At 56.9% G+C, this 25,285-nt stretch overlaps 1 protein-coding gene across 50 annotated transcripts in view; it reads right to left on the reverse strand.

Moving 5' to 3' along the window:
* MAPT (microtubule associated protein tau) overlaps nt 1–19,888 on the reverse strand; it is a 37,550-nt gene extending 17,662 nt beyond the window's left edge. For 15 of the 50 annotated variants that reach the window (XM_025143987.3, XM_015299351.4, XM_015299353.4 and 12 more), the window contains exons 1-5: nt 19,781–19,814; nt 4,546–4,625; nt 3,198–3,284; nt 2,123–2,194; nt 877–942 (exon numbers count right to left, since the gene is read on the reverse strand). In XM_025143987.3, the coding sequence (XP_024999755.1) occupies nt 877–942; nt 2,123–2,194; nt 3,198–3,284; nt 4,546–4,609 (289 nt within the window). In that variant the 5' untranslated portion in view covers nt 4,610–4,625; nt 19,781–19,814. Of the gene's footprint in view, nt 1–876; nt 943–2,122; nt 2,195–3,197; nt 3,285–4,545; nt 4,626–5,002; nt 5,867–5,923; nt 9,053–9,883; nt 10,060–10,597; nt 10,746–13,980 lie in introns of those variants that run through there. The other 35 variants (XM_040653193.2, XM_015299348.4, XM_040653189.2 and 32 more) reach the window with 19 other exon arrangements.
* Nucleotides 19,889–25,285: the final 5,397 nt, after the last annotated feature.

A 25,285-nucleotide genomic window follows, 5' to 3' on the forward strand; every position in this document is an offset into this window, starting at 1 on the left:
CCATTGCAAACCTGGTGGGAAACGGCAGCTCGAAGCAGACTGAGAAAGACAGCAGGGATAGCTCACCCCGTCCTGCTAACAGCCCCCGTTTCCTTTGTAGAAGCATCACTGTTTTGAATACAGAAGAGCTGCTACCCTGAGAACCACCATCAGATGCTCCGTTTTAACTGCAGGGAGCAGTGCATGCAACTGCAGGGAGCTGTGTGTGAAAAGCAAAGACCTCAATTCACTCTGAGCTGAGAAAGCAAAGACCCGTGTGCTTCCTGCAAAGACAGGGATGACTGCAAACAGCAGCCATGAGGAGGACAGATGTTGCACGAGCAGCGTGAGGAACCCGAGCAGAAAGCATCCCTACAAAACAGGCTTTAATTGCCCTTGTAATTGGCACACCAAACCAGTGCTGTCACATACAGACGTGAGCAAGGCAGCTGTGTTAGGATGACTGCCCACCTTGCCTCGCTCTGTCAGACACTCCCGGAGGCTGGGATGCAAAAAGAGCCCACCCTAAATGAGACACAGGAGTTAAGGGTCAGATCATTCATCCCAACCTGGCCCTGCGCAATGCTGAGCGGTGCCTCGTGGCTCACTGCACCATCCTGGCTCTGTCTGTGACCTTTTCTAGCCTGGAGGATGCTCTGTTTTGCCACCGGACAAACAAGCATCAGTGCTTCAGCCACCTGAGAGGGAAAACTGATGAACGGAGAGCTGCCTGAAATGAGTGTGTTGGGACATTCCAAGTGTGTGTGTGACCCTCCTGCCAGCAACGGGGACAGATGCACAACTGCCCACGGGGTGCAAAGCAGTTGCATTACAGAGGAAAACTCCCAAACCCCCCAGGAGCAGCAATCAGACCCCAGCGACAGAAGTGTGACCAACCTTGAGCAGCATCTCCTGCAGCGTGGTCCTCCAGGCTGGGGGTGGCTCCTATGCCCGCCTCTTCAGCTGGTCCCAGTTCAGAGGGAGAATGGAAAAACACCATCAGAACACGAGAATTGAGTTTAAGCATGCATCGGAGAACGTCTTTACCTCCCTGCTGATCCTGCCCACCACGGCTGTGTTACGAGCAGGGCAGTATCAGAAAGGCAATCAAGCTGCATTAACGATGGGTCCCGTTAGATTTCTCCCCCGGGTGCTGTACCAACGTGTTTCACCAAGTGGCAAGTTGGCACAAGCTCCTTCAGACAGCCGTGCAGAAACCTGAGCACTGAGCAGGGAAACTTCTGCACTTCTATTTCCTCCCCTACCCCTGCCAAGCTGGCAGGGCTCACACTGACATCTCTTACCTGAGCTCTATCTCATCCACGTCTTCTCTCCAGCTTACTGTCACGAGCTCTTCCTGGGCTGTTTGCTGCCAGCTAAGCTGGGTGTGTAACAAACCCAGTGCTTCAGGAATGCAGGCAGAGCTTGTGTCAGTGCCCGGCTGCAGGCAGAAGCCCCCTTCTACCACACTGCCTTCCTCAGAACTGCCTGATGCTTCCAGGAAAACCCAGCAGCCACCATACAGGGACCACACGCTCAGCGTCCACAGCCACACCTGACTGTAAGGAGCTCCCGCCCTGCTCTGCACAGCTCTGCTGCACGTCAATCCCTTCTTACCCTGCAAGACCCCCCCATCCCTCCCTGCAGAAGCAGGCCCAGGTGCAGAGGTCCCGAATGAGCCCTTTGGCTTCCTCTGCATGACCTCCAAAACGTGCCGGCAGCCCAAGAAGTGCTGCAGTGGTCCGGTTTCCACCTGCCCCTCCAAAGACAGCTGTGTGGGCTGAGAGAGAGTGCGTGGGAGAGCAGCAGTGAGGTCCTGCCAGCAGAGCTGCAGAGATGGGCAGGCTCTGCAGGAAAGCACTTTGCCTGGAGATGCGGGGCAAAGCCACCACGGAGAGAAAGACTGTCAGATGAGGAGCTGAGAAAGAGAGAAGCAAAGGCTGCGAGTGTCCCCCAGGCTGGGGAAGGCAAGAGGACAGCTGTGAGCAAGGAATTGTATCTGCAGACTGGAGAAGAAGGAAGCAAGCATGAGGAGCAAAGCACGCCTGCGAAAGGTTTTGCAGCGTTACTGTTAAGCACCAACCAGTCCGGCCCTCTGCTCTATCTGGATCAAGAGATGAAGCTGCACCTCGGTCTCCCTCACCTGTGGTTCCTTCTGGGATCTCCCCGTGCTGATCCTCTTGGTCTCCTTCCTCTACTAAAGGTGCTGTGGCATCTGAAAAACAACGCAGCTTTCACATAGCCAGCGAATGGCAAAACCCTGGGGAGGCCAGGATGCTCCCGAAGGTCACTGTGCTCACAGAGGTACCCATCTCCCTCCCTTGAGCCAGAGCTTGTGGAGGGAGACGAGCAAGCAGGACACAGCAGAGCTGACCCCGTGGGGACACGGCGAGCCGCCCCCACACAAAGCACACCTCTCCCATGGAGCTGCTCTGCATGAGCCCACTGTCAGCCCACACCTCCAGCAGGGCAGGGCTGGAACTGCTCAGCATCTCCATCCTTTTTAATTTCAGATCCGTTTTGCAAGCTAATGCCTCTACCTGAAGTCTCCGAGAGGCAGACAGTTGGGATTAAAGCAGCCAAAGAAACAGCGCAGTTAATTAAAACAAAGGACAAGGCCCTAGATTACTCCCAGATTAGATTTCTGCCAGTGGAGCAGCACGGAAATGCCCTGATCTGACCCTCATGACTTCTGCATCAACTCCGAGTTGTACACACAGACTGAGTCCATCTCATCACTGCAGCACGAATCGTGCTGTATGAATGAACACATAAATACAGAGGAAACACAGAAAGAGCTCCACCCAACTCCGACAGGGAACGCGGAGCGGGATGGGCTGGCAGTATGGATGGTGCACAGTGATGCAGACCTCTGAACCTGCATGCAATGAGGGACTGCTCCCGGCTGCACTGAGCTAATGGGACCCCGTGGTGGCTGTGTGAGAGAAGGAAACAACCTGCAAGAGGCTTCCTGAGCTATAAGCAATGCTTCACACTCTCCATCTCAGGCCTTGCAACCCACTCTCCAGCTTTAAAGCCAGTTCTCTCACTGTGCTGAGTGGCAAACCTCACACTGTGATGAGACTAACGAAGAGCTCTCATCCAAGAGCACCAGCACTCCTGAGGACCCCCAGCAGAACGTGGCACGAGCCCCTCGGCAAGGCACAGCACAACCCCATCCATCACGGTTTCAAAGCAGTAAGTCAAAGAGCTCCCACCTTCTGTAGTTGGGGTGCTCTTAGCGTCAGATGTTTCAGAAACAGGCTCATCCGATCCATCATCGACTGGAATCTGAAGGGGATAGCCTGGAAAACAAACACTTACAGCAGGTCCTTGGCTACGAGTTACAAACCTCGAATGGCCCACGTCCACTGCGGCGAGTGGGGAGTGTGAAACACCTGAACTGATAAGCAAGCAAAGCGTGAAAATGCCAACCAAAAGCATCGGTGCCATCGCCAAAAGGGACAAGCAGAAGCCAAAAGAAAACCCAGGGAACCACACAGCGGAGAATGGCAGAAGCAGGAAAGGAGATCTCAGCAAGGTGAGCAGGAAGGATGGACATCTGAGGCCCTGCTGTCCCCTCTGCCATTTCTGGAGCCATCAGACTCCCCCCCGAGCTGCTACTGGATGCTCCCGTGATGTATTAATTCAAACCAGCAAGTCCTGGTGAAGGGCTCGGTGCAGTGCACAGTGTACAATGCAAGGCTTGGTCCAAAGGCATCTTTTGGAAGAGTACAAAAAGCACAAGTCTCCTCTTTGCAAGGAGGCCGATTAAATGAAATAACACAATGAGAGCTGGAGAAAATGGCCCAGGAAAGAAGATTCAAACTGATAAAGGTGAAAGCCCTGTGATGTGCAAAGATGAGGCTACGAGCTGAGAGAAGCCATCAGCCTGGAATGCATCGCAGCGCCCATGAGGAATGGATGCCATGGATTCCCTCCTCAGCTGAGATAACCCATTGGTTTGGTGGGAGCTGTGTCCAAAGCCCCTCAAGAAAATAAAATCAAGATGATGGTTACATGAAGCCAAGAGCGAGTGCCACCACGTTTGCTGGGGCTGGGTGGGCTTCCAACTGTGCAGCGTGGTGGGATGAGAAAGGAAAGGCTTCTGGAGGAATGCAGGTCTGAGATATGGGATAAGACTCCTGCATGGCTCCCAGAACTCTCTGCTCAGCCCCGTGCAGGTGAGACAAGCAGGCAGCGAGCAGCATCCTCGAGCTGTGCCTCAACATAAAAGCAGTGCTGTGTTTTAATAGCAAACTGAGGAGTGAACACAAAAGCAAACGCGTGCCAAGCTGCAGCTGTAAGATCAGAACTGCTCGAGACAGCGTGGGATCTGTGCCCCGCTGGGCAACCGTATCAGACAGCAGCATTCCCCTTCATTCAGGAGCATCAGAGCACCCCGTGGGCCACGCAATGCTGACTGCCTGCATTGCTGGTGTGCAGGAACCTTCCATATACACATACACACACACACAGCCCATCTCCTCCTGCTGCCCCCAGGCTCTGCTCCCCCTGCCTGGGTCACTCTCGCCCTCTGCACAGTGTCCTCCTGGAGGTGCTCACCTGAGGGGACGTGCTGCCTCTCCTGCTCCTCCACGGTGGTGATATCCTGGTGTGGTTCTGCCATCTTGCAGCCAAGTTACCTGAAGGAGGGAACAGAAGCAGTCAGGTATCAGGCAAAGCCTGGAGCCTTGTCGGTGTGCTCCATGCAACCACCTTGGTTCAGCAGCCGCGTCCCAATGGCAAGCAGTGAGCCAACAGCTGCAGGCACAGCAAGGAGGGAGCTGCTTTGTCTCCTTTTCCTGCTGAGACCCCAAATCACATCACTGTGCACAGGGAAGCTCAGGATACACGCTGCCTATTGGGCTTCACACCCGTGCTGACGCAGTCCCCGGAGCATCCCCACATTCAGCAGGAGCACCCATTGAGCACAGGGCAGTGCAGAGTGCCAACGCACCAAACCAGCACCTCCGAGGGCTTTCCAAACTGCTAAAAGAAGTAACCCAACAGCAAACACAACCTGCAGTCACCGTGCCTGTCCTCGTTCTCCACGCTGATCGGACAGGCGTGGATTTTAGCTGACTTCCTAAGAGCTGATATAATTACAGCCACTGGCGGTGATTAATAACGGGCTATTGGTGGAATCGTGTGCTCGCCATGACCGTCAGGAGCAAATGGATGCAGCAATGAGGCTCAGGTCACTGCAAGCAAGGAAGCAAACTCACGTGGTTTTGTTTGCTGGCAATAAATTACCAGGATAGACGGAACCAAGCAAGAGAAGCTCAAATGCCAGTAACCAGATCTCCTGCCCAGCTTTTTTAAGCCTTAGGAAGATGACTGGACAGTTTAATTCCTGCCTTTGACAGAACTGCACCAGGGAACGTGAGGACCTGCCAGCAAAGAAAGTCACTCACAGAAGCAGAGGTATGAAATAGGGACGAATGAGGTATCAGCTCTGAGTCAACACCGTGGGAGGCTGCCCACCAAAACGAGCATCCCTATGGGCTGCCCACCAAAACGAGCATCCCTATGGGCTGCCCTGCTCCCAGGGCTCCACTGATCATACGGATGGTATCCTGGTCTCATTTGGCTCCACTGTGGTGCTATTTACGAGGGTGGTTAGCACTGGAATACGAAAGTAGGATGTTAGTTTAGTGCGTAGAGCACAAAAGCAAGCTGAGCACGAACGTGAGCGTGAATGGGCTGCTGTGTGTGCAGGAGGAGGTGCAGGGGTGAGCTTTCTCCAAAGGCACACCTGGGATACACAGCAGCATCCCCACGTGCTGCCCTGGCTGTCAGCAGGAAAACGCAGATGGGAGAAGCAATCCTGACCCCTTTGGTCCCTGACGGCCCTCCCAGCCCAGCTCAGCTCCCCGCACACCCCAGGCAATACCACACCTTTACTCCAAGCCGCTGCCCCAGAGGCAGAGCATCCACTCACCCGAGTGCTGGGCTCCAATGAGGCTCACTTCTCCCTCACGCTGCCTCCTCTCCTGCCTCCCCCAGCCCAGTTTTTGCCTCTCCCAACCAACCTCCCTGCAAAGTCACATCCAGTGCTTTCCTGCCTCTGGACAACAATCTCCTGGGCCGCCATCCAGACAGGACTTGGGGCTCCACATCCGGCTCGCATTCCCCGCCTGGGGCTCATCTGCTCTGTTCTGTGGACAGCGTTCAGCTCAGCTCAAGACATTCCACTTCTCCCCCCCCGGCTCAGCATTCAGCATCCATGCAGCCCTGGCACGGCGGCAGCCAGCAGTGATTCAGCAAAGGCCACAGACCCGCCTGCCTGCAGCGCCGGCTCTCACTCTGCTCGCTGCTGGGGCTGCTGCTTTTTGGCACCGGGAAACATTCGGGTGTTCAGTGTTAACTGCTCTGTCTCGCCGTCTCTCTGAGCGCTGCAAAAAGGCCCTTCATGCTGTTGTGCTGCAGCTGGGCACGGGCAGCCCCGCTCCCACTGAGCTCCACGCATGGCAGGAGCGGGGATGGGCTCAGGGGGACACAGCCATGGATATCTCAGAGATGAGAGAGGCGCTGCCTGCTGTGCTATAAGGAAAAAGGCATCACCTGCAGGCACAGAGACCCAGCGAATGAACCACCCAGATGCCCCCTGAGGGCCGCAGAGTGCAGACACACAGCCATGGGACAGCAGGGTTTGGGGAGCAGCAGCACCTCCCAGCAGGGCTGCACGTCCTCGTGCTGTGCCTGCAGGGCAGAGGGATGGAAAGAGGCTCTGCCTGCGTGGGCTCAGACTGAAAAGCATTACGACAGGGCTGATGAAACTGCAACACAACGGAGAGGTAAATAAACGACACCAAACGGTCCAGAGGGTGAGGCCAAGCGAGCCAGCAGCACCATTATCTCCTTGCTGCAAAGCTCTCCCAGCTGGCTTTGAAATACACAGGCTGTATCATCACGCAGTCACATTCACCGCTATAAAGACGTTTTATGCCTCTCTGATGGATGCCGGAGTCCATTCTGCCCCCCTTTATTCCTCACCCACGTCAGCTAAAAGCACTCCTGACAGCAGGCTCGGAACCTGAGGGTGATGCACACAATTCTGGGGCAGATCCGCCCTGCTGGAACCACCAAGCAAAGCCAAAAGGCTCATCCACAAAGCACATCTTATTCTGCAGGGGGGTCAGAGCCCTCCCAGCCCCGCTCTGCTGTGGGTTTTTGCCCTGTGAGTGGGATGTAAAGCTTATTAAAACGGTTTGTTTTAGACTTCTTAAAGAAAGACGGTCTGAACATTGCACATCTGAGCTACTAGGAATGACAAACAAGGTCTGAGGTGGCAATCCTTGTGCTTCTCAAGTGGAGGAGGAGGAAATCCCTCCTGGGGGAAAACGCAGCGTGAAGGGGGAAAGATGCTCCGAAACCTGCAGGAACAGCCCTGCCTCGAAGCAACGCTTTGGGGATGAGGAACTGCACCAAGGAGAGCTGCAGAGATAAACAGCAGCACAGCCTGCGAGAGATAAAGCAGAGCCCTCCCAGGAGCCTTATCCCCTCCCAGCAGAACCATCCCTGCCAAACGGGGACCCTATCAAAGGAGCAACAGCCCACTGTGCTGTTAACAGCTCCCCCAGCCCCACGCTTCCCGTGGGGGCACAGCTCCTACAGCCACATATCTCAGCTCAGCCCACCAGCACCGTTTACTCCATACGTGCAACCCAGTCGGGTCCCTCAGCCTCAATCCAAGCAATGAGTTTAACCACAGCCGTTTCCCCACCGAAAGCACCTTCTTTGCTACGTGCATCAGTGCAAAGAGGAGCACCCCAGGCTTGGAGCTGCTTCCCAGGGATGCAGGAGACACAGCAGCACCGGCAGTGGAGCAGTGCTGTCCCAGTGCCACACTGCTGTGCTCAGGACGGTGCCGGCAGACAGCACAGCTCGGTGCTGAGCAAACCAGCAGTGACTCTCACTGCATCCCAATGGCACTTTGTGGCTCAGCCTGAGCCAGCACCATCCCTGCATCCCAATGTCACTGCATCCCAATGGCTCAGCCTGGGCCAGCACCATCCCTGCATCCCAATGTCACTGCATCCCAATGGCTCAGCCTGAGCCAGCACCATCCCTGCATCCCAGTGTCACTGCATCCCAATGGCTCAGCCTGAGCCAGCACCATCCCTGCATCCCAGTGTCACTGCATCCCAATGGCTCAGCCTGAGCCAGCACCATCCCTGCATCCCAATGTCACTGCATCCCAATGGCTCAGCCTGGGCCAGCACCATCCCTGCACGCCTCTGCTGTGCAGAGCGTCAGCAGCAAGATGGCAAAACAGCTGCAGAAGGCATTGCCACCCCAAAGAGCCCCAAGTCTGCAGGACCACCAGGAAGAGCCTGGAGGGAGATAAAGCAAACCCTGAGAGCTGCAGACATCGCCGGAGCTGGGGGTCAGGAAGCAAGCTGACAGCTTCCAAAACCCAGAAGGTATTTCAAGAGGAAAAAGAGCAATTGTCATCACACAGAGGATGGTAAGGCCCTGGCACTGCTGCCCAGAGCTGGGGTGCCCCATCCCCAGCGATGCCCACAGCCACAGATGGGCCCTGAGCTGCTGGGGGCAGGCAGCCCATGGCAGGGGGTTGGAACCGGGTGGGCTTTAAGGTCCCTTCCAACCCAACCATTCTGCCATTCATTCTATGATACACTGAAGTTCACGGTTGGAGCACACTGAAGCCCTGTTTATAGGGCACGGATGGCTGAAAGGAACTTCTCTCATCCAGCAGAACGTTTTCTCTCTTGGTGCCCCTAAGAGCCAAACCCAGAGCCAAAGGCTGCAGGATGTGGTGCCAAAGTCCCCATAGGGCCACCAGCACTGCCAGGCAAACTTTGCAGCCAAACACCTTGCAAGGCACACACTGTGCTCCCCACCTGCAAAGGCTGAGGTCCCAAACGAAACCCGGCAGCCCAAACTCTTCACGCCTTGGCGTGAGGTTTCCCTGCAACGACAGGTCGATAAAAACGGGACCGAAAACAACGTACCCTATTGATAGCAGCCGGGTGGCCGAGAGGAGGAAAGCAGATGCTGGGGACCACACAGCTGTGCCTCTGCGGCGCTCAGTCCTGTCATGTGTGACAGATGACATCACAAAGGAGCACCAAAACGCTGCCGGTGCCAGGGGCTGAGCTGCCCCGCACGCTGTGTGCAGCCCCACCATGCAGCCCAGCACAGCTCACCCTGCATGGATACGGGGCTGCCCCCCACGGCCCGGCTCCTGGGCTCACTGAGCCTGGGAAGTGATGCCTCCATTCACGTGGGCTGAAAATCCCCAAATAAGCCACGGATTGGCAGAGCTGCTGGGGGCCGTTATGGGAGGAAAACAGAGGGAGCACGAACTTCTGCAATGCTTGGAGAGATGCAGGCTTTGCTGCAATTTCAGGTGCTTGCATGCTCTGCTGCTCATCCCTGGGTGCAGCCGAGCAGCTCCAGCTCTCCCAGCAAACACAAGGGGAGCTGCTGCATCCCAGCTCCTCCTGCTCAGCTCCTTCCCTCTCCATTACTTCACCTGCAAGGCTGGCAAACGCCTGCTTGTGGTGCTGCAAAACGAAAACTCAAACATGAGGCAGCCAAGTGTTACCTCTGAAAGGTGATCAAACACTAAGAGGGGTTTGGTTTTTTTTTTCCATTTGAATTACTCAATTAAAGTGGAGCGACAGCCCCGTGAAATAACATCAGCCTGAAAGGCTCTTCATAATTCATAAGCAGCTTCCTTTTCATCTCCTTTGTGCACTGAGTTCTTCCGAGGAGCTGACAGATGAGGGGATACGGACAGCGATCCATAAGCACTGCTTAATGGGGAGCGAGGAAACCTTCGTGTTCCAAGACAAAAACCCTTCTGAGATGAGCAGGAGGGAGCTGCAAAAGGGATGGGCTCAGAAATGCAGTTTTCTTCATTGCTGCTCACCTTTAAGCTGTGCTATTGAGTCCTTGCAGGCCTGGAACACCTTGCCCTGGGTTACCGAGACCAGGCAATGAATGCTCCACGCCAACAGCTCTGGAAAGGAGATGGGGAGAGGGGAGGGCCGTGCCACTGAGGGCAAATCCTAAGCGATGAGACGTCACGATTCTTCACAAACGGCACTGAAAAGGAAGGGCAAAGTTGGGTCTGGAGACACAAGAGCTCAGGGGACGGTCAGTAAATCCCCCTTGCAAAGCCAACCTGGCCCAGCTCAGAGCTCTGCATGCCCTCACCAGCTGGCTCGGGTCGCCGGGGCACGTTTGCTGCGAGAGAAAAGCCAAGGGATGCTCACGTGCTGGCACGTTCCTCAGCATTGTTGAGAATTAAACTAACAGAATTTGCCATCCCAAATCAGCTTAGGGCCGGCTCAGCAGCTGCCTCCTCACTGGGTGGCAATTAGGAGGGCAGATTATCCGGGCAGCGCTCCGGGCCCACCCTGAGCAGTGAGAGCAGCCGGTCCTGGGGGGGACTGCAGCGCTTCTGTGTGCCCCAACAGCACAGCCCTGCAGACTGCAAGCTGCTGGGATCAGCAAGCAGCGTTTGCACCGCAGCGATACTGAGCCTACACCTGGCATCAACTGCCTCACCCGAAAGCACGCAGCTGAGGGCCAACCCGCTGCTATTGCTGCCTTCCTCCCCGCGTCTTTCACCCCTTCCTACCTTCCTTCTTTCCCTCTGATCCAGCTGACCAAGCAGAATGCAATGCCCTGCAGCTCCCCGGAGGAGCACAGGGTGGGCGCAGCACAGCGAGGCGTTGCAGCTGCACAGCTCCCGTTGTGCACCACGACGCGAAGCTCAGGCCGTCCCCAAACCCACTGACTTTAGCCAGACTAAAGCCCCGATCAGAGGGGCTTACACAGCAGCAAAAAAATAGGAAGCAAGAGTAGTTTTAGAGCCTGCCCTGTCTGCTTCGTGAAGTGCAGGGAGGGAAGCCTCTTTAGCAGAGATTTACTGGGCTACCTTTGGATTTCCTCCCAGCCCCCTGCTAGACTGCCTCGCCGTCGTGCCTTTCAGAGCTATGGGATGCTCCGTGGGTAGATAAACTCTTCCTCCACCAAAATCCTTTCTTGGGAAGCCTTTAAGCAGTTGAACACGTAGAGCGGATCAAAGAGAAGGCAGAAGATCTTATTTACCAGCTAATTCTCTTTGACTCTTCCCATCCCCGCTCAGCCCAACCTGCTGGGAATCAGAGCATCTCCTGTGCTGCTGCAGGTCTCGAGGAGGGCTCACAGCCTTCTACCTGGCAACAAACAACAGTGGCAGCCCCACGTTTGCCCTGCACTGCCCTTGGAGGCCCTGCCGTGAGCAGAGTGTGGTTTGGAGGGCTGCACGTGGCAGATGAGCAAAGGAACCCCCCCTGCCGTGAGCCCACATGCAGGAGGAGTTGGTAGTGCAGACATGGGACCAGCGTGCTTTGTCACCAATATGTCGTGTGTGTCACCATGGGCTGTGACACTGCGTGACAGTCATGCTGAGTGTGTGTCAGTGTGGTCTTATATTGCTTTCCAGCTACGGGAGATAGGAAACATTGGGATGGGGAGAGGGAGAACAGCAAAGAGCAGCTCTATGGATTGAGACGGTCAGTGGCACGGCAGCGTTCTGCCCCCATCAACAGCCCCCTTTACCTTGGTGGGCAAATCACCCCGTGGGGAGGAGGAAAACACTCTTCTGAGAGGCTGCACTGCCTGAAGGAAAACAGACAGATCCATCCCCCCACCCGTCCCTGAACCGGCGGCTGCTGCACGCTGCCCCACTGCTCACATGGAGCAATTATAACGCAGCTCCCGAGACAAGCAGCCACGTCAGATCCCTTGCACACTGCAGCCAGTGGCACAAGGAGCCCGGCAGGGCTCATCTGCTCGGGGATGTTTGCAATCTGCCACAAGCAGGACGGTTAGCACAGCCAGTGGTTCCTCACGGTTATCACAATTCCCCTCCTTAATGCGAGGTTAGAAGCAAACTGACAGCGCTTATTTCATGCGCCAGCAAACACCACAACACATCGCAGGCGCAGAACAGACCACGGCTCACTCCCTTTCTTGCACATGGGAGGGCACTGAGCAGCGTCCCACCCCTCCTGGGCAGAGCTGGAACACGGACCAGCCCATGCAAGAGGTGCTGCACACCCCCAGCCTCGCTGGGTTCAGGTGTTTGTGCCCACGGAGCAAACAGCTCTGCTCTCACCTCCACACGAGCTCTGCTCGAGCCCCGTCTCCATCTTAGTGCTTCGCAGCACTGCTGTAGGACCCAGCAGAGACGACTGCTGGCCTCAGATGCACAGCTCTGCTAATTTGGTTTCTGCAGCATCCATTTGCTGCACCGTAAGCCACAGGCACAGAGAGATGTCCGAAGCCTGGTGCAGGATGGAGTACAGCCCCGAGCCATCCACGCAGCACGCAGACCATCAACACGCGCTGCACTGAGGAGCTCATGCTAAACGTTCTGCATTCGAGTGGGAAAAAATGGAGTCGGCAGTAAGAAGGGAATCCAGGATTCCCCGCAGCACTCAGCCACCTCCCTGCCTTTCTCTGCTGCCGCCTCCCACCTTTGCTGCAATGCACACAGCCCTCTGGGACACGGGCTGCCTTTGCAAGAGCCCCACGCTGCACCGTGCAGGAGCTGCTCGCACCAGCTGGCCTCAGAGCCAGCACGGAGCATCCTGCACGGCAGCTCCATCCCCCTGCCCTGCTGCACGCCGAGCAGACGGAGCCACTGTGTTTGGTGCTGGGCTGCAGCAATGCTGACACGGAGCAAAGGGGACCGACGCACAGCCAGAAGCCCCATGGCTTAATGAGACAGACCTCTGCTCACATCTGGCAGTGCATTTGGAGCTCTGGGTACACGTGGCTGCATGGCAACACGTGCACAGCTCACCAACACGAGTTGTGTGGCATCACGGAGCGTGCATCACCTCACCCTGGAGATGCAAAGGGAAGCAGGGGAGCAGCACACGCAGCACCCTGAGCCCCAGCCCCTTCCTGCAGGCCTGCTGCTGAAGCACAAGGAACGCCATTTGTCGCTTACTTTGATCTCAGCCCCTTCTCTCCCTTTGATTTCACGGCGCTGACAGAACAGCCTATGCAGGAGTTCTCTGAGTATTCAAAGCTGCCACCGTAATGAAGATCTTAAACACAAAGGATGCTCTGTGACAGCTCCAGCCTACCAGTGTGAATGATCCGTGTCAGGGCAGACAGGACAGAGCCAGCACGGAGCGGGGACACACACTGTAGGAGATCTTCTCAGGGCAAAGGAAACATTCAAACCGCCTTCTGTAGGGCCGGGTCTTCGTTTCTGAAGTTATTTTGAGCTGTTTCAACACACGGTTAGAAATTAAACCGATGACAGCAGCACCATCTGCTCCAGCTCCTGCCACGGCACCACGGCTGGCATCGCTCTCGCAGTGACTGAAAGCCCATCGCAGGGAAGGAGCCACGGAGAGCCTTCCTGGGAGCACTGCTGTGCAGCACCGGGGCTGCGAGGATCCACGATGCAGATGTGGCTTCCAGCTGAGAGGCTCCTGCTACTGCCTGAGGGGCAGAGATGAGGCTGGGAGGGTGGCAGGGCTGTCTGGTTACGCCGTGGTGGGGGGCCCAGGGCAAGCAAGCAGCTGACACGTGCAGAACACCCAATGCAGGAACACCCAGCCTGCCCAAAATCCACAGGTCTCCTTGGCTGTGGTCTCTCCGTGCTCCTGTGGCTCACATCCCCGCCCCACTGCCAGCCGCTCGATGCCCAAATCTTTGGTCCCATAACGTCCAGTGCCAGCATCCCAAAGAGAACTGCACCAGGATGCCTCACCAGGGCAGCCCCTATACACGAAGGGGGAACAAAGTCACGCAGCCTTCACACATCCGTATCTCAGCCTGGAAAGAAAGCAACTCAGCCTTCCCAGGCTCTCCGAGGACTCATCCCCACCCCAGCAACCACAGGCAGGCAGCAACCTGCCCTGCCTCCATTCTGCCTTTATCAGAGCTGCGACACCGTTATTTCCCTTCCCATCCCGAAGGCCAAAGGATGAGCAGGTTTAATAGATCAGAACCCACCTGACCCTCACAGCAGTGAGCTGGAAGCCCACACTGTGCCCAGCTCCCTTTCCACGGGGATCAACTGCCAGGATTGTCCACATTTAAGGCTGCCCCGAGCTGAGGAATTTGGGCTCAATCTTCCCCATACATCTGTTAAAAATAAATGAGGTGCAATCAAACTCCTCCGGGGTTTTCTCCCCTTTCAGCTCTAAATGCAGCACTGCTGTCACACGTATGATAGGTATGAAGGACAGCCTCACTTCTTGCCTAAAATAATATTGCTCCTGCTCTCCGGTTACCGGGGACCCATTCATGCTGTGTAAGGTCACAGCCTCCCTGCAACCACCGACACAAAGGCTGGAAGGAACCATGCTGCCCGTATTGCAGCCTTACTGCTTCCTATTGCAGCCCACGAGCACAGAGCATCACAACAGGCTCTGGCCACACCTCGAGCCACAAGCAGTGCTTTGTCACACCTTACCAAGGCAAGGAGCAGCTGCTGGGAGGTGCTGGTGCTGCTCTGGTGCTCAGAGCACGCAGCAGCAAGGCAAAGGCGCTGCAACCCCACAGCTCTCCCCATCTCTCACACCCAGGCTGCTCCAATGAGTGCAGCCAAGGCACTTTGCAACCAAGCACAGACGCTGCTGCAGCCACAGCACCAAATGCTCCCATGAAGACCTTCCCACAAGCACCAAGAGGCTCCTGGACGCTGACGGAGCACACAGACCCAGGGAATCAAAAAGCCCTCCATGAGCAAGAATAACCAAAGCAATACGTTCCGGAGCCAAGCAGGGACCTCAGACAACCATGACAATAAACCCTATTATTAGGCACAATAAAAGCACTGACATATTTGGGAGATTAAGCATTAAGAAGTGCTTTCACATCACACAGTATTCATAACTCCCTTCCTCTCTTAGCCTGGAGGGGAGGGAGGAGGTAATTCAGCCAGCAAAGAATGAGGGAAAAGGCAAAATGCATGCAAAGCAGGCTGCAAAGCCTTCACCCAACGAGGTGCACTGACAGCAGCTCAGCAGTGCTGCAGATGCAGCTCCAAAGGGAGCAATCCTGCATGCCCAGCACAGCTCCTGCAGCACTGCTCTGCCCATGAGATCTGAAACAGGACAGGAACAGGGAAGATGGATGGGGAAGAAGGCCATGGGACAGCGTGCATGTGTGTGGCTGGAGCGTTCACTCGATCCCCTCTGCACCCAGCAGCAGCATTTAGCACTCCCTCGTGCCCACCAGGCTCCCCATGACCATGCCATGCAAAGCCAAGGCACAGCATGGAGCTCCCTGCCCAATTTGGATCAGCCCATTGGTAAAAGCCACACTGCTACAAACCCCTCCAGGCAGCACCTCTGCCACGCTGAGGATGCAGCAGGTGAAAGCCACGCCAGGAGGTAACTTCACAGCACCCAACTCAGTGGGGTAAAGGCTGCCCTTGAGTTCAGAGTCAGGAGGAGCAGAAAGTGAACCACAAAAGGCGGTTCTGCCTTTGGATAAATCCCAGCCCTGGGCTCACTCACACCACGTGCAGCTGTGCGACACAGCTGTGCAATCCAGCCCCATCACAGCCCTCCCCCACAAAGGTAACCGAGTCCCAGCAGTGCTCATCCCGTTGCATGCAGGATGTGCAGAGGAAGGGTAATAAAACACTCAGCACCAGCCCAGGGCAGTCAGCACTTTGCACACGAGGTGGCTCAGCACTGAGAACGGAACGTGAGCTCTACCTGCAGCTCTGTGTTGTTTGCTTTGCTTCTGAGCACACCACGGCAGGGTATGACTGCAGAGAAAAGGCATTCTTACAGCAAAGGCTCCTCCTGCCAGCTGCACTGAGACACAGCCCTGAGCTGCAGGGGCTGGAAAGAGACAGATGTAGCAGCTCGCCCTGCTGGGATACCTGTGCTGCTGGGAGAGCCCCATTCTGCACACACGCCCCCCCCAAACACCCTGACCTCATGCACCACGCACACACTCACCTTCAGTTCTGCAAACCAGCACAGGGCCGTTCTGCCATCCAGAAGCCCAGCACAGCCATACAGATGTGCCGCCCATCACCTCAAGGCTTCCAGGGGCTCCCACACCCACTGCTACTGCTACACGGGGCTCAAAGGAGAGGCCAGGACGTGCATCCCTCCTCAGCCCCCAGCTGACTTCATTTCACCTCTCCGGCCCTCTCCTCACCCCCATTCCACACCCATCTCATCGCATCCCTGCTGAGAGCTCAGCATCCCCACCCACCCACGTTACAGCAGGGATCGCTTCCCCAGCGCTTTGCTCCCTGCCCGACACCTTCACTTCGCCAGATGTGCTCAGCTGCCAAGGCGCACAGCTGGCCAGATGTGTTCTGCACCGCAGAGCTCCCGGGGAGCAGCATTAGAGGGAAAGAAGGAGCAGAGCTGCCTGCGGACCGCAGAGCTGACACACCTTCACAGCAAAGCCATGCCAATGCACGCAGGACCTCAGCCAAGCCCGGATCAGACACAAGGAGAAATGCAGGGAAGAATTCCACTGCCCCGAACACCCCCAGCTTCTCCGCTCCCAGCTTTGGAAGTGCATCCCCAACACTTATTGCAATGAAGATGGTGCCATAAAAGCAGACCTCCAGGCCAGCAGGAACACGCACGGCGCTGAGCCGGACCCCGACTCAAGGCTCCCAGAGGAGACTCCCTTAGACCTGAGCAGCTCGAGGAGCATCGCTTGGCAGCAGCTGACTTCAGCACCGATGAAATCCACGTGAAACAAAGCTCCAGCTCGCACACGGAGGCCCACCCTGCCACGTTCGATCCCTCCACACCCATCAGGATCCCTGTTCCTGCACGAGGCTTCCTCAAGGGCCACAACGTTCCACCCACCAAACCCCCAAGGCCGCCTGCAAAGCCCGCTTGGGATGGAGGGCTGCACAGAACGGGCAGCAGTGCAGTCAGTGAGGGCACAGCAGGGCTGCCTGCCACTGAGTGGGATCCCATGGCTCCATCCAGCACCGCTGTGAGCTGAATGGGGACATCCCCGCGTTGCTCGGCATGGATCAGCAATCCAGCTCCTGCGGTTTCCTCCTTTCTTTTCTGTCTCCACGGGCAGGCAGGGCCCTGCCAGCAACCCGCATGTTCTGCTGCTGCAGGGCTGTGCCTGCAAACCCCAGGGACGGTGCCAGCCTGCCTTGAGCCCAAACACCACGCTCAACCTGAGGGGGGAGGAGGGACTGCCGGAGGGGCAGAAAAACCTAGAAAGCCATCTAGATGGCATCTCAATGCAATGCAATTAAGAGATCCGCTGGGAGCTGCTGCCTTTCTCCCGGCACATCGGCAGCGCTGAGGGCAGCAGGGGAGGTGCTCCCATCCACCTGGCTGCGGGGCAGCACACGAGGCAAAGCAGAGTGGGAAACACCGGAGCTGGGCAGCAGGCAGCGCCCCGATTCTCTCTCGACCGGTTCATCGAGTGTCAGAGCGCTGTTAGGTTGCTACAGAGAAATTAGCAGCCCTCCCAACGGCAGAGCCTCAGTGGCGCATAGGGTTGGCAGAATCCCCTCGCTCTGCTCAAACACAAACCCAAAGCTGCAGCTCTCCTCAAGCTTCACAACAGCATTGCTATTGGGAAACAAGGGAACGGCCATCCCAGGCACCTCTCCCATCCAACCCCCCCCCAGCACGCTGCAAACCCAAAGGGATGCGGGTGGGAGGCTGAATGCTGCACCCTGAGGGTCTCCAGCAGTGATGCCAGGCACACAGCCAAGCACAGCTGGAAGCATCGGGGCAGTGTGGTACCCCCGTGCTGATGTGATGGGCTGTCCCAAGAAGTGGCAGAGGTGCCACCTCCAAAGCGTCTGAAACGTGGCTTTCTGCTCTGGTTCCTGGCTGAGCAAATCCAAATGGGAGAGGGTGAGGATGCAGCAGGCACGGGCAAACAGAGGGTGCTCTGAAAGGGGACGGAGGGGCACCAGAGGACACCCACCTTACAGCTGCACCAGGTGTCCCTAAGTGCATCCAGCAGCAGGGAAAGGGCAGCAGCTGTGTCACACTGCCCTCATTTTCATCCAGGGAGGGGTGGTCTCCTAAAAGCAGCACAGAGCTGCTTCCCCGGGGCTTTGAGGAAGGAAAAGGAGGAGAGCTGCAGCACTGCTGCTCAGGATGGCAAAAACCACATCTGCTCGTCCCACCTGGGTGCTGTGGAGCCGAGGTTTGTTCAGCACAGAGGGCATGGAACGGAGCAGCGAGGCTGCCCGGGGCCACAGGAGGCAACAAGGCAGGGGAGGAAGCCCAAATTAGCACCGTCATTACTTCAGGCAGTATTTTAAAAGGGTGAGTAATGAGGGAGGGAGAGACAAAAGCCCACACTGTTGCCTCGCACGTGCAGAGCCCAGCCCATACTCCAGGCTTGCAGCCCCATTTATCACCTGCATCCCCTCCTGGGGGGCTCCCAAGGGGCACACAGAGCTCCTGTTGCTTCTGCCTTCATCCCAGCTGGTGAAGAAGAACAAAAGTCCCCATCTGATCCGCAGTGCCACCTGCCCCATTCCGGGCACAGCAAACAGCCCCTCACCCCCCCCGCAGCCCACCTCCCACCTTCGCATGGATGGCACTCTTGCACCGAGTGCAGCTGGAAGCTGCTGCTGGGCAGCGAGAGCAGGGCTGGAGCGGCAGGGCTTCCAACCACAGCCAGCACGCCTTGCACTTTCACTCATTAACACAGGCAGATCTGATTGAGCCCAGGTTTCCCAGGGCTCAGCGTCTGCTCACTGCTGCACCAGATGACAGACCCACAGCACTGGAGGGCTTTCATTTTAAGCTCTGCCTTCGAGACGGAGCTGCCCTAAGACCCAACCCTGCAGCACTCGGACCTCACGGAGCACAGCCCCAAAGCACCAACCCACGGCTCCAAAAGCAAACCCCAAATGCTGCAGCTCCATCCCAAAGAACCGCTACGAGCCTCCACCCCTACAGGCACGCAGAGGGAAGCAGCCGAGCATCCTCTGCACACCATTAGCCCAGGGCAGGGCAACGAGGAAACCCAATGCCCGTACCGGGTGTGCATCACCCCCCGGGATGCTCCATGTGCTGCAGGTGGCTCAGCCCACACCTCGCCTTCCCCCCCCCCCGGGCATCTCACGGAGTGGGGGGGGGGAAAGGGGGGGTAACAAAGCGTAACCGGGTTGGGTGATTTCTGGTTCCTAAAGGAAATGCATTTTCACGCCCTCCGCGAAGGTGGGAGCGGTTCTGATGGAGCATAAAGGGAACAAATCGAACCGCCAAAGGAAACGCCTTCAGCGTTCCGAACGGGAGATACGGGGATAAAAGGGATATGGGGGGGGGGATGTCAGGGAGCAGCCGGCGCCCATAGGATGGATGTGGGCGGGGATGGGGCGCACCCCACGGCCGGACCCCCCCCCGGACCCCCCAAAATGAATCCGTTTTTCATTCTTTTTCCCTTTTTTCCCCCCCGTTTCAGCGCAGCCCCCCCTCCATCCCCGCCGCCCCTCCGCGCAGAGCGGCTGCAGAAGATGGCAGCGGGGGGGGGAAGGAGGAGGAGGCGCAGCCCCCCCCCTCGTGCCGCAGCCCCCGGCCCCACCTGCCGCCAAGAAAACGGCCAAAAACGGCCAAAAAACCGCCGGAGACCCCACGAGGGCGGCGCACACCCGCAGCCGCAGTGCCCCCCCCGCCGGCAGCGGCTGTCACACCCCGCGCCGTTACCGGGGCTCAAACGCTGCTCGGGGTGATGGCGATCCCACCGCCCCGCACGGGTTGCGCAGCGCCCCCCCCCCTCCGCCGCCTCCCCCCCCATCCGTTAGCGGGGCGCCCCCCCCCAAACCCCTACTTGCCGCCGCCTTGCTGTCCGCACCGGAGCCGCACGGCGAAATGACAGCGGCGGGGGGCGGGCCGGGAGGGGAGGGGGCGCGCGCGAGCTCCGGAACCTTCGCCGAGCCGGCGGGGGGGGGGGGGGGGCGGTGCTGTAGTGCGCATGCGCCACGCGGCCGGCGCGCTCCCCCCTTCAGTCCCCGCGCGGCGCTGCCCGGCGAGGTGTGCGCATGCGCGGTGCTGGGCGGTGGGGGGGGGGGGGGGGGGGGGGGGGTGAGAGGGCGGGGCCGCCGCTGCCGCCTTTTGTCTGCGGGAGCGCGCGCGCGGCCCCGCCCAGCAGGGAGCGCTCGCGCGCTGCCCCCGCCGCCATTTTGTGCGTTTCCCCACATCGGCCCCTCTGAGGGGTGGGATTGCGTGCCGGGGGGCTCTCCTTCCCTCACGGCCCGCTCTGAGGCGGGGTTACCGCACATAAGCCCGCTGAGGGACGCTTCTAAGGGCTGACGTTGTCCCAGGCCTGGCTGCCCCCTCAGCATCCTTGCAGTGGGTGTGCAGCAGCAGCTGCTCCCTGTAGGCCGCACGCAGCTGTGAAGGTTCTGCTCCACAAAGGCCACAAAGGTTCACAGCACTGCAGGTGGCACCAAGGGGGCGGTGCTGATCTGCCTGAGGGGAGAAAGGCACCACAGAGGGACCTGGATAGGCTGGATTGATGAGCCAAAGTTAACTGTGTGAGTTTCAATAGGGCCAAGTGTCGGGTCCTGCATTTTGGTCACAACAACCGCAGGCAACCCTACAGGCTTGGGGAGGAGCAGCTGAAAGCTGCCTGATGGAAAGGGACCTTGGTGTGCTGATGGACAGTGGGCTGAATATGAGCCAGCAGTGTGCCCAGGTGGCCAAGAAGGCCGATGGCATCCTGGCTTGGATCAGGAATGGTGTGGTGAGCAGCACTAGGGAAGTCATCCTGCCCTGTGCTCAGCACTGATGAGCCCTCACCTCGAGTGCTGTGTTCAGTTTTGGGCTCCTCGGTACAGAAAGGACGTGGAGGTGCTGGAGAAGGTCCAGAGAAGGGCAACAAGGCTGGGGAAGGGCTTGGAGGATATGGCCTATGAAGAGAGACTGAAGGAACTGGGGCTGTTTGGTCTGGGGAGAAGGAGGCTGAGGGGAGACCTTATTGCTCTCTTCAAATCCCAAATCCCTGAAAGGTGATTGCAGTGAGATTGGGGTGGTCTCTTCTCACTGCTGACAGGTGACAGGACGAGGGGAAATGGCCTCCAGTTGCACCACGGGAGGTTTAGGTTGGATATCAGGAAAAACCTTTACAGAAAGAGTGGTTAAGCAGTGGGATGGGCTGCCCAGGGAGGTGGTTGGGTCACCATCCCTGGATGTGTTTACAAACCATCTGGATGTGGTGCTCAGGGCCATGATTTAGCAGAGGGCTGTTAGTTAGGGTAGTATGGTGAGGCTGTGGTTGGACTTGATAATCTTTAAGGTCTTTTCCAACCTGAACAATTCTGTGATTCTACATCCCTCTAATTGGATTTAGTGGAGAAACTGCAGGAGGGATCTCCTGTTGGGCTTGGCTTGTTTGTTTTCTTCTTTTCAGGAAGCATTCTGCTGTAAATCGGGGCCAAAAAGCCCCCCCACCCCCAACAGGTTGTGAAGGAGAAAACTCAGTAAGGATAAAAGAAGCAGCAGTGTGATGTGCAGCTCCACAGCTCTCCAAAGCAGCGCTGACATGTGTTGGTTGGACATGGACATCCTGGTTTGGAATGAAGGCCTCCAGGTGCCTCACAGCCTCACTGAGGCTCAGAGCCCTTCTCCTTCTGCAGTCAGTAACTGCATAAGTACAGAGTGCAGTCAGATTATTGGTACAAAGCAGAAGCAGTCATTTGGGGGTAAAAATGAGGATTTATGAAAATCTCACCCTGCGAGGTAGATAGTTTTTAGAAGTTGACAGAAACAAGTGAGGCATCTGGACCCAAGGAGAGGCTCTTTTCTGCCTGTTTTTGAATTGTTTTAAAAGTATTGCTGTGAGTTGGTCAGAGAATTTTCCCAGGGTTAGCACACCTGTGTGAGAAATCTGCCTGCTTTGTTACTTGTGAGATAAATACTCCTGTGCTACAAGGGGATCCATCCTTGTGACTCAGTGCAAGCAGCTCGAGCCCAATTCTGGAGCAGCAGCTCTTCCTACAGGCGGCACAGATGCAGCAGGAGCACTGACTGTGGATCAGCCAAGCACCCTCTGATGGTGCTGTTCCTTCCTCCAGAGGAGGACAAAAGCTCGTCTTTGCTGAATGGTCTCAGGTTGCCGGGCGCTGAGACCCTGCAGCATTCAGGAAATCACAGGCTGGGAAGTACTTACAGTCCCTATGATGCTCAGGCACGGCCTCTCTTTCCGCAGCCTGGCCATGTAGAAGATCTGCTGGCAACGGCTGGTCGGTAATGAAGTGTGTCTGCTGATGGACCACAGCACAGCCAGCCTGCAGCAAGCAGTAGAAATCCAAGGATCCGTGTTAGATGGGCAACAAGTGGGAAAGGACTCTGCTTGCTGCAAACCCATCACCTTGATGTACAACCTCTCTGTGCAGCAAGGTGCTCACGCTGCATTGTGCCTGGGGCAGCTGCACAGCAATCCCCCCCCCTCAGCACACGCTGTTCAAGCTGGAAGGATTTAGGGTGCTGCTGCAGCAGTACCAGAATGCTATGGGAACAGCTGGAGCAGCCCAAGGCCCGAAGTGCAGCTGAGCTCCCGCGTGGAAGGAGCACACAGTGACAGATCTTACACTGGCTGCGGAGACTGGAGAGGAACACCCTGCAGACAGATTTATTACCTGTAAGTACAGCAGACTGACAGCTGAAGTGGGCTCTAATTACTGCAAAGAGCTCTTCTGGGCACTTCTTGTTCATGCAGTGGGTTTGCTTGTAGAAGAAAAGGGACCTGTGAATTTATCTTACAATTGAACTCAGCGTAGGCTCGCTCTCACATACATTCCTTTAGGTCCGTGGTGCTACTAGCTAGAAACCAAATTACAAAGGTATCCTTTAAGAAGGAAAGCAGCAAGTTTATATTCCACTCTGCTTCCCCATTCATAATGAGGGACTCCTTTTCCCCACAGCTGCACTTTATAACTTGTTTCACTGCTGCAGCCAGGTTTTCCTGAAGGGTGTTACAGAAGGTGAAACAGTTTCTCAGGTCCGGCCGCAGTGCCAGCTGACCTGCAGAACTACAGCTGTAGGATGAATTCTGGGTTACAGTGGTTTTAAGCCTGACCTCCCCAGAGCCTGATCTGTCTGCAAGCTGCTTCATTTCAGTCACTTAATTCAGATTAAGGATGGCTTTTGCAAAACCATAATGATCCTAGTTGAAATAAATACTCGAATTCTGCACTAGCTTAATTCCATTACCCGACTATCCAGATCCCTGTTGCAAGCTGGCCATTAAACTTCACCTAAAAAAGGAAACAGCCTAATGGTTTGCAAAATGCTTTCCAGCAAGGGGACAGGATTGATCTTTCCAAACCAATTGCAAATGCGATGGCAGAGCACATGCAAACCCCTCCTGCAGCAGACGCAGCCCCAGCCTCGCACAGCTGTCTGCGTTGCATCAGCTCTGCACGCTTTGAAGCCTCTCCATGGAGATGGCAGAGGAGGGCTGGGCGTCGCACAGGCGGTTTCCCAGCCCTGCTTACACGTTGTCAGTAGCAGCAGGAGAGCAGCATTCCTGCTCTGAGCAGAGCCAGGCTCACACAAGCCTTCCCCAGCAGCTCAGCCTCTGCGTGCAAGCCTGCAGCTCAGGAGGGGATTAGAGCTCAGCTGGCTCCGTCCCCCACAAGTTGAGACCAAACACACAGATTTACAAGCGGGGCGCAGTGCCCCCAAGCTAGCTTACATTTCTTCTTCGCAGAGCGGCACAGCCCTGCAGCCCTTCGAGGGGCCGCGATCAGACACACACCCGGCAGGGCGTGGGCAGGCAGCGGGCTGTGACTCAGCAGAACGAGCCAGCCAGGTCCTCCGAGCTGAGCGTGGGGAAAGCAGCCCCGCGCCTCCCTGCTGCTCCCAGACAGCCCTGCCAAACTGAGATTAAGGCCTCGCACGCTCCCCTCGTGCCCCCACCCCAGCTGGAAAGAGGTGATTCTTTTTTACTTCTCCTCGAGCAGTGTGGGAGGCACGCAGAGCCCAGCCCCTACAAGCAGAAGATGCAGTGCCTCTTAAGATTATTGTTGTTTTTGTAATTAATCGTTGTTCTGTTTCTGAACTCCACTCAAGGGCTTTCCGGATCATTGAAATGCTGGGCTTAAGAGGCTGAGTTACCGGTTAGGAAGTTACAGGATGTACTGCCTCGTTATGTGACCTTGTGGGAATTCAGATAGCTTCACATCCTCACTTCAGAGGGTCAGGACTCATTTTAATTGATATCAGGGCAGGAAATGCTTGCAAAGTTCTTGGTGCTGTGTCTGTACAGATCCCCCGTTGCTCCTGTGCAGTGTGCTGGTGGCTCTGCAGTGCCTGTCCCCTTCTTGCCACAGGATGGCACTCGCAGAGGAGCAGAGATGCACACAGACGCCGGTGCAGCCTCGGCTCTAGAGGTTAAGGCAGGGGAAGACTTGAGCCCTACTGCAGCTATCTTAGTAACGTGGTTGCAATGCTTCTCACATGCACAGGGCTGGAGGAGCCTGGACTGCAGGCCCAGGAGGACGCACAGCTGGAGAATCCTGGCCTTGTCTTAGTGCTTCTGTCCAGGACACACAGTGGCAGCCCGCAGGACAGGGCCAGGTCAGTGCCTGTCCCACCGGGGCAGGGCAGGATGGGGGTCAGAGGGGCTTCAAGAGCCGTCTGCTGCCACCAGCTCACACTGCAGCCCCAGGCAGCACCTCCTGAAGCAGGGATCCTGCAGCACTGCTCCCATCCCGTGTCAGGGCAGAAGCCAGAAGCATCCTTCTGAGATTAAAAGAAGAGCAGGAGCAAAGCTGCGCTGAAGAGCTCGCTTCTTTGTGTTCCCTCTCTTTAGGAAACAGCAGCACGTTCAGTGCAGCACAAAGAATGGAACTGTGCAGCTATATTAAGCACAGAGAGGATCTCAGCCTCGCATGCAAACCCCCATCTCCTAGCAGAGCAGTAGAGGCAACAAGGAGGGCTCCTGTTACCTGCGGGTGCTTTGGGGCCCTCACTTCTAAGCACAGCAGCCCGTTTTTAGCTGCATTTCCCTTTGCAAGGCCAGAGGAGGGACTGAGGAGCCCCCTCCTCACATCAGCTGCTGTAAGTAGAAGACCAGGAGCTAAGGACCTCAGCTGCCCCCCCACCCCCTCTTTTTTCAGCCCCAGGAAGGAGGTTGGGGCGGTGTGAGATCACGCAGGGCAGCTGGCTGTCTGCGCCGTTTGTTCCCCAGCCGCGGGATGGCTGCACGGGCTCTAAGTGGGGCAGTGCCCAGCACGGCTCCCCGGGCGCTGCCCTGCCCCTGGGGCAATGTTTGCACTGCCTCCTTGCACCGCCCGTGCTGCTCTCCCCGCTCGGGTGAGCCTCCAATCCCCGCC

This window comes from Gallus gallus, chromosome 27 (assembly GCF_016699485.2).
Source record: "Gallus gallus isolate bGalGal1 chromosome 27, bGalGal1.mat.broiler.GRCg7b, whole genome shotgun sequence".
Classification (NCBI taxonomy): domain Eukaryota; kingdom Metazoa; phylum Chordata; class Aves; order Galliformes; family Phasianidae; genus Gallus; species Gallus gallus.